The sequence below is a fragment of the Piliocolobus tephrosceles genome, chromosome Y (assembly GCF_002776525.5).
Source record: "Piliocolobus tephrosceles isolate RC106 chromosome Y, ASM277652v3, whole genome shotgun sequence".
Taxonomy (NCBI): Eukaryota; Metazoa; Chordata; class Mammalia; order Primates; family Cercopithecidae; genus Piliocolobus; species Piliocolobus tephrosceles.
In genome coordinates this window covers 12,540,049-12,553,970 of record NC_045456.1, presented here as the reverse complement: position 1 = coordinate 12,553,970, position 13,922 = coordinate 12,540,049, and the positions used below count along the sequence as shown (strand labels likewise).

The window sequence follows — 13,922 nt, the reverse complement described above, 5'->3', positions numbered from 1 at the left end:
TAAAGGTCCACAAGTTGATTCTATTGTGTAGTCAGGGGTGGGGATCACTGACACTTTCACTTTCTTTTTTCCAACTTGAGGTAAACATTTGAAATGTCTGAAGATATCTGGGTTGAGGGTGGTGTTACTGACATCTAATGAGTAGAGGCCAGGGATGCTACTAAACATCTCACAATCCACAGGCTAGCCCCTACTCCAGATAATTATCCAGTCTAAAATGACAATAGTAGCTAGGTTGAGAAACCTCACTCCAGAGGAAGTAAAACAATGGTTTTCCATTCTTTAGAATTCTTCACTTTTTTTAGTCTAAAGAACCAAATGTCATGACTGCTCAAGATATAGGTGTAGAGACTGCGATCAATGGTATGGAATAGCTCTTGTTCAATACTGATCCCAATGCACTTCTTAATACCCTTGGTTTCATCGCCTTCCATTACTTTTTTTTTTCTTTTAGTAGAGATGGGGTTTCACCGGGTTAGCCAGGATGGTCTCGATCTCCTGACCTCGTGATCCGCCCGTCTCGGCCTCCCAAAGTGCTGGGATTACAGGCTTGAGCCACCGTGCCCGGCTGCCTTCCATTACTTTTAAGGCAGAAATTATATCATTATATAAAAGGACTCCAAGATGAGATGTGTATGGCTGTTCTCATTCAAGACTCATTGACTGTGTCACATAAAATGAAAATAAATGCATACACGGTACTATTTAGCAACCACTTCATAACAGACCATAAAAATAAGCAGCAAAAAGTGCGGTGGCCCACGCCTATAATCCTAGCACTTTGGGAGGCCGAGGCAGGCGGATCACGAGATCAAGAGTTCAAGACCAGCCTGGCCAGCATGGTGAATTAGCCGGGCATGGTGGTGCGTGCCTGTAATCCCAGCTACTTGGCAGGCTGAGGCAGGAGAATTGCTTGAACCCAGGAGGTGGAGGTTGCAGTGAGCCGAGATTGTGCCAATGCACTCCAGCCTGGGTGACAGAACAAGACTCTGTCTTGAAAAAAAAAAAAAAGGCACAAAAAATTGGACTGCATCAATGGGGCTCAAGTGTCCATTATGTGGGCTCAAAGAATATCAGTTTTAAATGACCATAAATACCTCTGAGAGAGTGGCTACAGTTTTAGTTCCCTAAATAGACACACAAGGGGACACAAAACAGTATGATGAGAGTAAACAATTCCCAAAACATACGAAGCAAAAGATGAGTAGTATACTGTGATCTAACATAAAAATGCTGAGAATGCATTTGTCAATTTTGGCTTTTGTTGCCGTTGCTTTTGGTGTTTTAGACATGAAGTCCTTGCCCATGCCTATGTCCTGAATAGTATTACCTAGGTTTTCTTCTAGGGTTTTTATGGTTTTAGGTCTAACATTTAAGTCTCTAATCCATCTTGAATTAATTTTCATATAAGGAGCAAGGAAAGGATCCAGTTTCAGCTTTCTACTTATGGCTAGCCAATTTTCCCAGCACCATTTATTAAATAGGGAATTCTTTCCCCATTTCTTGTTTTTGTCAGGTTTGTCAAAGATCAGATGGCTGTAGATGTGTGGTACTCTTTCTGAGGGCTGTGTTCTGTTCCATTGGTCTATATCTCTGTTTTGGTACCAGTACCATGCTGTTTTGGTTACTGTAGCCATGTAGTGTAGTTTGAAGTCAGGTAGCGCTTCTGCACAGCAAAAGAAACTACCATCAGAAGGAACAGGCAACCTACAGAATAGGAGAAAATTTTTGCAATCTACTCATCTGACAAAGGGCTAATATCCAGAACCTATAAAGAACTCAATCAAATTTACAAGAAAAAAACAACCCCATCAAAAAGTGGGCAAAGAATATGAACAGACACTTCTCAAAAGAATACATTCATACAGTCAACAGACACATGAAAAAATGCTCATCATCACTCGCCATCAGAGAAATGCATATCAAAACCACAATGAGATACCATCTCACACCAGTTAGAATGGCAATCATTAAAAAACCAGGAAACAACAGGTGCTGGAGAGGATGAGGAGAAATAGGAACAGTTTTACACTGTTGGTGGGACTGTAAACTAGTTCAACCATTGTGGAAAACAGTGTGGCGATTCCTCAAGGATCTAGAACTAGAAATACCATTTGACCCAGCCGTCCCATTACTGGGGATATACCCAAAGGATTATAAGTCATGCTGCTATAAAGACACATGCAAACGTATGTTTATTGCGACACTATTCACAATAGCAAAGACTTGGAATCAATCCAAATGTCCATCAGTGACAGACTGGATTAAGAAAATGTGGCACATATACACCATGGAATACTATGCAGCCATAGAAAAGGACGAGTTTGTGTCCTTTGTAGGGACATGGATGCAGCTGGAAACCATCTTTCTCAGCAAACTATTGCAAGAACAGAAAACCAAATACTGCGTGTTCTCACTCATAGGTGGGAACTGAACAATGAGATCACTTGGACACAGGAAGTGGAACATCACACACCAGGTCCTATTGTGGGGAGGGGGGAGGGGGGAGGGATAGCATTAGGAGATATACCTAATGTAAATGACGAGTTAATGGGTGCAGCACACCAACATGGCACATGTATACATATGTAACCTGCACGTTATGCACATGTACCCTAGAACTTAAAGTATAATAAAAAAAAGCCCTCTCATGTTCAACCATTATATCTCATTTATATGTATTTTAGAAAATAAATTTTGTTGTACAAAAAAAAAAAAATGCTGAGAATGCACTTACAAGTGGGACCTAAACATGTTGATATGGACACAAAGAAGGGAAGAAGACACACTGGGGCTTACTTGAGGGTAGAGGGTGGGAGGAAAGTGAGAATTGAAAAACCACCTGTTGGGTACAATGGTGATTAGCTGGGTGATGAAATAATCTGTACAACAAACCCTTGCAACACAAAATTTACCTGTTTAACAAACATGCACATGTACCCCTGAACCTAAAACAAGAGTTTAAAAAAAATACTAGGCCGGGAGGGGTGGCTCAAGCCTGTAATCCCAGCACTTTGGGAGGCCGACCTCCGATCACGAGGTCAGGAGCTCGAGACCATTCTGGCTAACACAGTGAAACCCTGTCTTTAGTAAAAATACAAAAACAAACAACCCCCCCCCCCCCCAAAAAAAAGACACCTGTGGTGGCAGGCGCCTGTAGTCCCAGCTACTTAAGAGGCAGGAGAATGGTGTGAACCCAGGAGGTGGAGGTTGCAGTGAGCCGAGATCGCGCCACTGTACTCCAGCCTGGGTGACAAAGCAAGACTCCACCTCAAGAAAAAACAAAAAAAAAAGAAAACGAGAAAAGACTAATAGCCACTGACAATTCCCTAACGTTCCTGAATTTTTAAAAAGGAAAATACTTAAGTGAATATCTAATCTGGGAATTTTTAATTTAGGGGGTGGCAGGGTGGGCACTGGGTGAGTTTCAGGCCTTTGATAGAGCATCATCATTGTCAATGATTCTTAAAGGGCTCTGTGACCCCCAAAATATTAAGGGCATTTGCTTTAACCTGTCTTGGCTGAGGCAATGTAACAAAGTAAAACATAAGCATTCAGATTGGTTACAAATAAATATTTTTCAACTGGGTGAAAAAAAAAATGCTGAGAATGGCCTATCTTCAGTAACCCATGAGGATGAGACTGCTTCTTTCCAGTAGTCATGGTAGGTGAATTCAAACTCTCATTCAACTAACCTTGCCTGTCTGGATTTGCCAGACAGCTGGTTAGCATTAGAGATGCTGTCCATGGCTTCTCAACCCAGATCCTCTTTATGTATAGCTGATTGGTCAAAATAATAATTGGAACCATAAACTTGGCTGAGGTCGTACTCTCCTCAAACCAGCTGAATTAATCGGTTCAGTACAGGGTTGCTCAGACACAGAAGAGTAGACCAAAATAGCCCTTCATGACATTCCATTGTGGAAATCCAGTTTTTGTAACAGAGTTGAACCATGTATATCTACGCAATTCAATAACCCCACCAAATTTAACCATTATGCTCCATGGAAGATGCATTTACATTAGTTACTTTATCTTTTACCTTTGTCTTTGTTTTTCTCCTTTCCTAGTGAATCCAGTTTCTTTCTTAAAGATTTCTTTCTCTTTTGTCCATCTGTAAATATTAAAAGGAGGAGAAGTTATAAAGATAAACATAGAAGTGATATTTTACAGTATCAATAATTACATTTGAGCAAAAGTATGGCTTTTCTCTTACTTCACTTATAATTTGACATTTTAAACGAGTAACAGCTCTGAGAATACATGAAAATCCTGACTTGGATAGCACATATCACCAGAATTTTGGTGTATATTCTTGAATTTCCTTTCAGTCATGGAATGTATAGGAAACTTACCTCCTTTGGAAGTAATTTAGCTTTGACATTTAGATAGGTGTAATTTTACTATTATCTAAGTCTCTTCCTCTTCTCTGTGGTTACATAACTTAATGTTCATCTTGAACCAAATCTCCATGAGAAGAGAATTAACAGCATATATAGCTTTGACATTCATGAGCTAGGAGAGTACAACTGGATAAGAAAATGGATTTGGAAGTCCATAGAACTTAGGTCTAACTGTTGCTGCACAATTTACTATGTGATTTTGGACAAGTCTTTGTGTCCTCATTTATAAAATGGGAATTTCACAAGGTTGTTGTGAGAATGAAATGAAACAACACATATAAAGCTCTTCACAGGGAGCCTGACACAGGTCAGGCTACTTTCTTTGTGGGGAGTTCCATGGTATAGCTACACTGTAATTGAGTTAACCATTCCTCCATTGATGAACATTTTGGTTGTTTCTCATTGTTCACTATAATAAGTAAGAAATACATTCTTTTACAGTCTAGTATTTGCAACAAATGTATTTAATGTGTCTGTTTAACTCACCAAATAATAAAGATACCACTCATATCACTGGGCAGCTGCAATCAAATTCCTGGGCTGTCATCATAAAATATTGGCATTCATCATTGCCAGAATGCATTTTGAGGTTATGCAGCTGTCAATTTAGCATGTGGGAGGTGCAAATTCAGAATCCACACTGTCATCAAATAGGGGACATGTAGACCATGCCGCAAGGAAATGTATGGTGAAAAAAAAAATGATTAAGAATTGTTTGCACAGGACACACTAAAAATGTAAAGAAAGAGATTCAGTCCAATACATTTAAAAGCAAGACTATAATATCAGGATAAAACAGTAAGCATTATGAAACAGAAATGAGCATTCCTGGTATCCTCACAGAGTTGCAGATGTCCCCAACTCCTCATTTTTTGGAGGCAAAAGAATATCACAATATAATCAACAGGCACATTCAATCCTTCCTTCTTTTCAAAGATTTAAAAAATGACTCTCCTGCCACCAAAAGAAAATAGTTCATAAGAACCTTCATTCTTGTAGTCACGCAATTTGTATAGCGGAAATTATCTAAATCAGTTGTAATGTAATTGATGGCAACAGCCATCAATCTCTTCCATTATGTATATGTTCATAGATATGAACAACATCTAAAAGATGATCTACTAGGGCCTGCCATGACTTATTACACAGATCGTAAACATACTAACTGTACAAGATCTAATCTGTTCTCCAATTAGGCCTTACAGGTCTTTTACTCTGTAACACTTTGTTCACAGCTAGTCCATATCTCAAGTGTATTTGACAGTAACAAAAATTCTTTCATTTAAATAGTTGACCCAGCAGAATAATTAAACCATCTATTAAAGCTTAAGAGATTTAATTTTTCATAACCAATGGGAAGATCCTAAAATTCAAACAGGCTGTCAAAGAGTCAGAATACATACCAGATAGAGGACATTATTTTTAAAAGATAGAATGATTCTTAAAAACTTTTAAAAAACTTATGAGATGTATTCTATGTAGATGTGTATAAATACAAATGTTCTGTCTAAATAATAACCATAAGTCCAACTCCAACATATCTAATAGTCAAGTTAAGCCAAGTTAAGATGTAGACTATTGCTAGTACCTGAGAAACCACCTGTATTCTTCCCTCTTCCTAGCCCCAGATAATTACTAGTGTGACTTTTGCAATGATGACTTATCAGATTTTACTTATAGTTTTACCATCTATTCATGCATTTATAAAGAATATGATTTTGTTTTTCCTGTTTTGGGATGCAAACAGATGGAATCATATTATGGATACTGTTTCTTGCCTTGTTTATTTTGTTCACCAACACTTCATGAGATTCATCCTGTTGAGGCAGGTAGCTGTAGATCATTCCTCTTGATTGCTATATAGTAGGGGGTTTTGGTATGAATATACCACAGTTCATTTCCTCATTGAACTGTTGATGGTATTTGAGTTGTTTCTAACTTGGGGTTATTAGGAACAATGTTTGTGAAAAATTTTGCTCATGTCTTCTTACAAGCATGTACGTATACAAGTCTCCCTGAGACAGTGGTTCTTAAGGTGTAGTTCTGGGACCAGCAGCATCAGTATCACCTGGGAACCTGCTAGAGGTACAAACTGTCTATGGTCCCACTCCAGATATGCTAAATCTGAAACTCTGGGGTGTCACTCAGCAATGTGTGTTTGAATACACCCTCTAAGGGATTATGGTGCACATTGAAGTCTGGTTCACATTAAAGTCTGGAACCACCACTCCAGGGTATATGTAAAAGTTGCATTGCTGGATCTGTGTATATGCAACTTCAGACTTTATTTGGTAAAATCAAGCTTTTCAAAATAGTTTTGCTCATTTATATTCCCACAAATATGAGAGTTTACATAATCCCACAAGGATAATATATACCTTAAACTCCAAAACTCCAGACAACACCTTGAAGTCCCCTTATAGGCAACGTATGATCTTTGAGAATGCTGGCCTATTAAAAAATACTTAATTACTTACAACAAAAATTTTTCACTTAATTAGATAGAGGTGAATGTTATGAATAGGTAACTATACAAAATGATGGATGACGTGCAATAATGTGAAATGAAGCGTTGCGTTAGCACACCATTTTCTCTTTTAAAATCCTCAGCAAAATGACCAGAGATGCACGGTGAAACTGCTTATTCCTCTTCTCCTTTGTGAGTAATCTGTGGTTTGTCTTGGAGTCCCCCATTTTTGAAGAATAAAATGTCTCATCTTTTGTTCTCATAAAGCACAGAAAACTTGCTCAAGAGGCTTATGTGCTTGCAACCATACAGAACAGTTTATGTTCCACCAGCTCCTTGGATGGCAATTAGTGTGATTAAATGCTATTCTGTCTTTTAAAGAAATGCAAGCTCCACAACTACCAATACTGCACATGAGTGTTTTCATGGTGCATATGGTGATGAGTGCGTGCTTGCTAACTGCTCCCAGTGTGTGCACTGTCTTACAGACAACAGTGACCTGCAGGAAGAACTTGGGTAGCATGTCCTGATAAAATACATCTTGGAACAAGCGCATAGGGATTGGCCACCCTTTGCCCTCTTTTCACTAGGAACTGTGGAAGTCCTCATTAATGTGTCCAGAGGAAATCATGTCCTACCTGAGAGACCTCACAGACACCTGTGACACAATAGCAGACGGCAAGGCAGCAAGCTTTCCCCGTCCTAGTGACCCTAAAGCAAAGGACCCAACTGTGTGGGAGGTGGTTAATCTGGGCATCCTCTTGGGAAATACCAATACCAAACAGTGTCTTCAGGAGGGTTGAAAACAAGAAAACATGAGATTGCTCCCTGAGACATGCTTTTTATGGATTCATTTGCTGTTAGGGATGGTGTTCCATTTTAAGGCTTCTTTCTCTAGTTAGATTAGCTCTCTGAGGGTGAAACCAGGCTTCCTAGGCGTTTGTCTCCTTCCAAGTGAATAGCCCAGTGGAGGGCATGCCCTGAGGACATGTCAGCACTGTCCAAAGCCAGGAAGTCAGATGGAGCTTTTGGGTTGGGTCTAAACAATGAAGTACATATCTCCTAATTTTAAAGTGATCATATTCAGAGAATGAGGCTTATAAACTGTTATTTTCCATATTACAATTAATTCTAGAGATAATAATAAAAATATTGTCCAAGGAAAGATTTGTTTAGGTGACAGAAGGAAGAGTAAGTTTACCTTTGGGAAATAAATATTACCTGAAAGAGGGTATGAGGGACTCTTCCGGGGTGCTGAGCATGTTCTAGATCTTGATCTGGTTGGTAGTAACATGCCATTCACATATTAAAAACCTATCGAGCTTTGCACACTCATATTTATGTACATTACTATATATGTTATTCCTCAATAAAAACAATAACAAAAGACCTCATCATTTTTGCAGAAGTGCACTAATATGAGAGTTAGTTAAATTCACGGAACGGGCCTGAAAACTCGCAACAAAGTCCTTTGGAAGACAGTTCTTAAGTGTTTAACTTTTCTAAATATCTGAATGCCAATGATCTCATCTGGCCACCACAACTTCCCTGTGATACAGCACACAGTAGTAATAAATAGTCAGTGTTTATTGAGTAAGTACTATAAGCTAAGTGCTTAGTATCCATAATCTTATTACATCCTCACAGCAATTCTATGAAGCCAATATTATTCTTTCCATTTTACAGATAAGGAGACAGATTAGGACAGAGTAAGTAACTTGTACATGGGCAGGAGATGTGAGATGATAAATTCAGAACTTGCTCACAGGACTATCCAGTATCAAAGCAGGTCCTCTCTATTACTCCGTTCAAAATGCAGCAGAATGCATTTTGAGGTTATGCAGCTGTCAATTTAGCAAGGATTTTACAGGGTTGAATTGTTTGAAAGAAATCAATTTCCAGAGCACCATTTTCCTAACAAACTCAAACTGCTCTTTTCAGAGGAACTCTTACTGTGATTCAGTCACGCCTCAATAATCAATGCCAGCACAGAGGAAATTCAGCTCATCACATTCTCCAGCCACTTCCAATTCACCAGTCTGGGATTGCTTGAAGCTTAGATGGAGGCCGTTGTCCTCTATAATAACAATAACATTAATAGCACCTCTTCACTCTCAAGGAGAGCCTGTTACATTTTAAGCTTCGGAGATTTTAGCAGAACTCCCTAAGATCATACCCAGTTTTGTAAATGTTTACAGATGTTTTTCTGGGGTGACATCTAAAACTTTCACGAGGCTCTTAAGAGAGTCTACTGGCCCAACAAGATTGAAGACCACTATTTTAAAGAAACAGTGGACCCTTCTCCACACCAAGGCCAACTCCTTCATTCTCTCATTTAGACCCTCACTCCTACATACTCAAACTTTGGTGTTTCAACTCAAGTCCTTCAGCCTACATCTACGCTCAAATCTGAATCTTCATCTGTAAAATATCTTCCCTTTAGCAACCACGCTACCTTCCTTCTGTTCTTCCTGGCTCTACTTCTTCAAACTCTAAGTACTTTTCATCAAATTATTGTCTGTCTTTTGCTCCTTGCACTACAGCAAGTCCCTGATGATGTCTAATGCAGTGTACACGTTCTAACTCTGATATAAACTCTGTGTGTGTGTGCATGACTTGGTATCATTTGGATAGCAATTTATGGCAGAAACATCCTCTGGTCTGACTCTGAGTCTTTTTACAATTGATAACTGAAAATTTACTTGAAGTTCTTCCTTCCTTTGGACTTGATGACATCATTCTTCACTGTTTCTTTTCCCGTCTCAGGGTCTTCTTTCTCAACCTGTTCTGTGACTTCTTCTCTCCACACAGCAATTCACTTTATAAATAATATTGAAAGAATGAATGGATGGGGATCAGTTTTGATGAGACACTGTTCCAAGCTTGGCTCTGCCTCTGACTGGCTGCCTGGCTTTGAGTGCCTTCCTGGGCCTGTCTGCATTCAGTCTCCTTGCAATGTCATGGGGAGACTGAGATGGTAACATATTGACTGTCCAGCACAGAATAGATGCTCAATAAATTAGTTGATCTTTCTCCCTGCAGGCAAATATTGTTTCTCTTAATGACACCCAGTGTTTTGATGACCATCGTGATGTTGCAAACTCTTAAACACATCTCTGTTTGAGGTCTCTTTACAACTGGAGACTTATTTTTCCCTTTGCTTACCAGGCATCTACATCTGAACCTCCCATGGGCACCTCAAAGGTCACAACTGTGGGTAGCCCTATACCTGCCCTCTGAGACTTCCTTTTACAGTCTCTCCAGCTACCCACTCTTCCGAACCAGCCATGTTGAAGTCATTCTGTAAACCTTCCATTTGGTGGCTAAACCCTTCTCACATGTAATTGGTAAAGAACTCCTTTTGATTTGACCTTCCTCTTTGCTCTGACATCTCCATCTCCATGGACGCTGCTACAGTCCAGACCTCCACTGTTTCCATGTGAGAGTGAACACTGATCTATATGGTCTCCCAGCCTCTAGTCTCATCCTATTTCATCTGATAGTCCCCATTGCTGCAGAAAGTAGCAGTTGCCAATGTCGTGGGGAGATTGGCATAACACATTGACTGTCCAGCACAGAGTAGATGCTCAAGAAGTTAGTTGATCTTTCTCCCTGCAGGCGAATATTGTTTCTCTTATTGACACCCAGCATTTTGATGACCATCATGATGTGGCAAACCTCCTAGAAGGTGTTGCATCACTTTCCTAGAAAGTACTTCTTTACTTCTCTCCCATATGTAAAATCTTTCAGTTACTCTCCATTATCTAGAGCAAGGTTATTCACTCTAGCACTGTCAACATTTGGGGCAGAGTCTTTGCCGTGGGGACTGTCCTATACAGTGTAGGATGCTTAGTGGATCCCTGGTCTCCATCCACCAGATGCCAGTAGCCTGCCCCCCTCCCCAGTTGTAACAGAAAAATATAGACCTTGCCAAGTATCCCCGGGAGGGAGCACAAAGTTGCCCCCGATTGAGAACCACTGACCTGCAAAAATAAAACCTATATTCTCTCTTGGCTTATAATATACCTCAAGATATTGTACCCAAAAATATCTTCGACTTTATCTCCTGAAACTATAACTCACACAGACCCTGAAATCTCTTATAGTTCTACAAAAAGTTTATTCTTTCCAAGTATACCCCACCTTTTATGACTCCCAGACTAAAATGCCCCATTTTTCTATTTTTTGTCCCAATTTTCTACTGGAGTACCTTTTTGTTCTTATCCTTCCAAACTAATCTCAGATAACTTCTCCTGTTGTAAAGTCTTCCCTATCTATACTATAAATAATTTGTCCTTCTTCCTTATGGATCCTACATCACTTGCCATCTATTATAGGACTTGTCACTATAATTTCTTCCTTTCACAAATGTATTTTACCCTGACCACTACTACCACCTACTTACAACTTTTTGAGTTTAGAAAAGAGATTCTATATACTTAGCATGTAGTACAATGCCCAACACATACTAGGAGTCTTGACAGCTATTAGATAGATGAATAAGGGAATGACTGAATGAGTGAATGAATGACGTCACATCCTTCTCTCCCTGGCATGGAAATATGTTGCATGTTCTGCATGCAGAGTGAGTTGCTGGCCTCATGTCAAGGGGGAATACCCTTTAAGAAGCGGATCTGAGCTGCTGCTCTCCATGTTACCTGAAATCCCACCTGTTCCTGAAACTTGCTCTATTGAGACTTGAGTTTCAACTTGATGCTAGAGAAAGTTGTTTAAATTTATTTTACTTTTTATTCATTAATGATTGCATCTGTAAAGTCCCAGTCATAAAAATAATCTTATATTCAGTAAATCCCACTCAGAAATATTCTGCATGAGGCTCTGCTTAGCATATTGATGTGGAATTTATACCCAAGTCTATTTTGGAAAACATCAAATTAAATTTGTTACTATAAAGGAAATAAGAGTGTCCTTGACCTCCCAAGACTTAGATGATCAGCAGTTTTTAAATTACATTCCTTAAAAGCAAACTTTGATTTTTAAAGCACTGGGCATGAAGCTGTAATCAAAGGCACTGATGATATTTAGATGATTTAGAAGAGCACAAGCTGATCTGCCAACATTCAGCTTGCAGGATACATTTATCTTCCATAAGTAGTATGAAACACCTTTGTTTTTATATAGATTATATTACTTTAGAAAATTATAGGTTTTGCCTTGTTATATTACTTACAGTCAAAATAAATGATTATGGATATTTATAATTACAAGCAGCAGCTCATTAAAAGGGGCTGGTTTTATTGAGGCTTTGCTTTATTTCTATTGGAATAATTTTATGCACACAGCAGCATTACAAATAGAATGTACCAGAGGATGATTTTAGGAACTTAGTTCAAAAGCCCTCTCAGGATTTTGCATACATTTTAAATAATATTCAGCTAAACACGTAATCACATGTTGCTCATATATTTCCAAAAACCCCATATGGTTAGAAGTGCCTGCCAGATTTCTCTGTTTTGATAAACAGAATGACATTTAATTGAACAGCCCTGAAAAATACCTTCTTTCTTGACTTTATACTCAGGCGAGTTAATAAAGTCCCCATTTCAGATGATGAAATGACACATTTCCTGCCCCTATTCTGGTTTTCTGCCTCAAACGTCTTCCTGGAGAGACTCCATGTATGCCAGCCTTCTCAAGGATTTAAGAGTATTAAACCAAGGGTAGATGGTAGCTAGTGGTCTTTGATCTTACTACACTTGTTATTATTCATTTTATTCTTCTTTTCTGTTTTTTTTTTTTTGTTTTTTTTTTTGTTTTTAGATATGGTGGGGTCTCACTATGTTAGCCAGGTTGGTCTTGAACTCCTGGCCTCAAGCAATCCTCCCACCTCAGCCTCCAAAATGTTAGGATTAGAGGTGTGAGTCACCACACCTGGCCTGGTTGTTGTTGATTTTTAAAAAGTGATTTCTTACTTCTTGTCCATGAAACTTGGTGTGTTCTAAATAGGTTGTTTGTTTCACTATATGACATTCCATATATTTACCATTAATTCCAATTAATAGGAATTCCAATAGAATGGCTGAAATAAATCAAGTAGAACAATTACTAACTCCTTTAGACATTATTATGTTAGGTTGTAATATTTTCTACACTGGCTCTATCTATGGGTCATTGCATCTAGCTATTTAGATGGCAAGGAAATGTAATTGAACTAAAAATCCTAGTCATTGAGAAACGGGCTGTTTTTGTTTTGCTTGGCTTTTTACCTGCTGGCTGGTTCCTCATCTTTGAGGTTTGCTCTGACAGCTCTGAAGCTTGGGCAATATACAACAATATAGGCAAAGTAAAGAAACAATTAGGTTGTATGATATTAATACATTCCCATCCTGAAAACCACAGTTTTAAAATACTCCTATTGTTTCCCCTGTCCTCTGCTCATTTGACAGTTACCACCAGCAGCTTTGGGCAGAGGGGGACAGAAGTGCATGTGTTGTCACCTGCCGCTCTGCTGCTTCCATAGCCCATGTTAGGAATGAGCATGGTGTAGGTTAAGTACAACTACACAATAGTCATCAATTCCCAATGTTATCAATACATTAGAAAAGGGCTTTGATTTCCAATTAAGTACTGAATAATTGAAAGAAAAATGTGTTGTTGCAGGTTGTTGAGAAACACCTCTACCTCCATTTACCCTTTCATTAAGAAACAGGGATAAAAAATATTGTGATATCAGGATATCTAGAATTTGGAAGATGTGGAATCATTCGTTGAGTCCAAGGGCAATCCAGAAAATAAGCTGTGATTCAGACTCCGGTGTGCTCCATGGATGCCATGGGTCATCCAGGAGTCTTGTTACCTAGATGGGGAGGAGGAACCACCTGGGAGGAATTTATTCTAAGGAAAAAAGTCATCCTGGCATAGTGACTTTGACCCAGATCAAAAGCCTGGCTTGTTGAAGAGGAGCCGAATTCTAGGAATGGTATGTTTACAGTGAGTGCTGTGTTTCCCAGATTTTCCCATCCATCCATAAGGATCTGCACATTTTAGGAAGAGAGAGAGAGAGAATTCAGAAAAAGAACTGAATGAGAGTG

The 13,922-nt window shown here is 39.0% G+C and overlaps 1 protein-coding gene across 1 annotated transcript in view; it reads right to left on the bottom strand.

Annotated features, from left to right (window-relative positions):
• The window catches only part of ARHGAP6 (Rho GTPase activating protein 6), a 522,948-nt gene that overhangs the window by 57,320 nt on the left and 451,706 nt on the right, over nucleotides 1-13,922 (bottom strand). Inside the window, exon 3 of the mRNA XM_023198723.2 lies at nucleotides 4,043-4,114. Coding sequence (XP_023054491.1) covers nucleotides 4,043-4,114 — 72 coding nt within the window. The remainder of the gene's footprint in view (nucleotides 1-4,042; nucleotides 4,115-13,922) is intronic.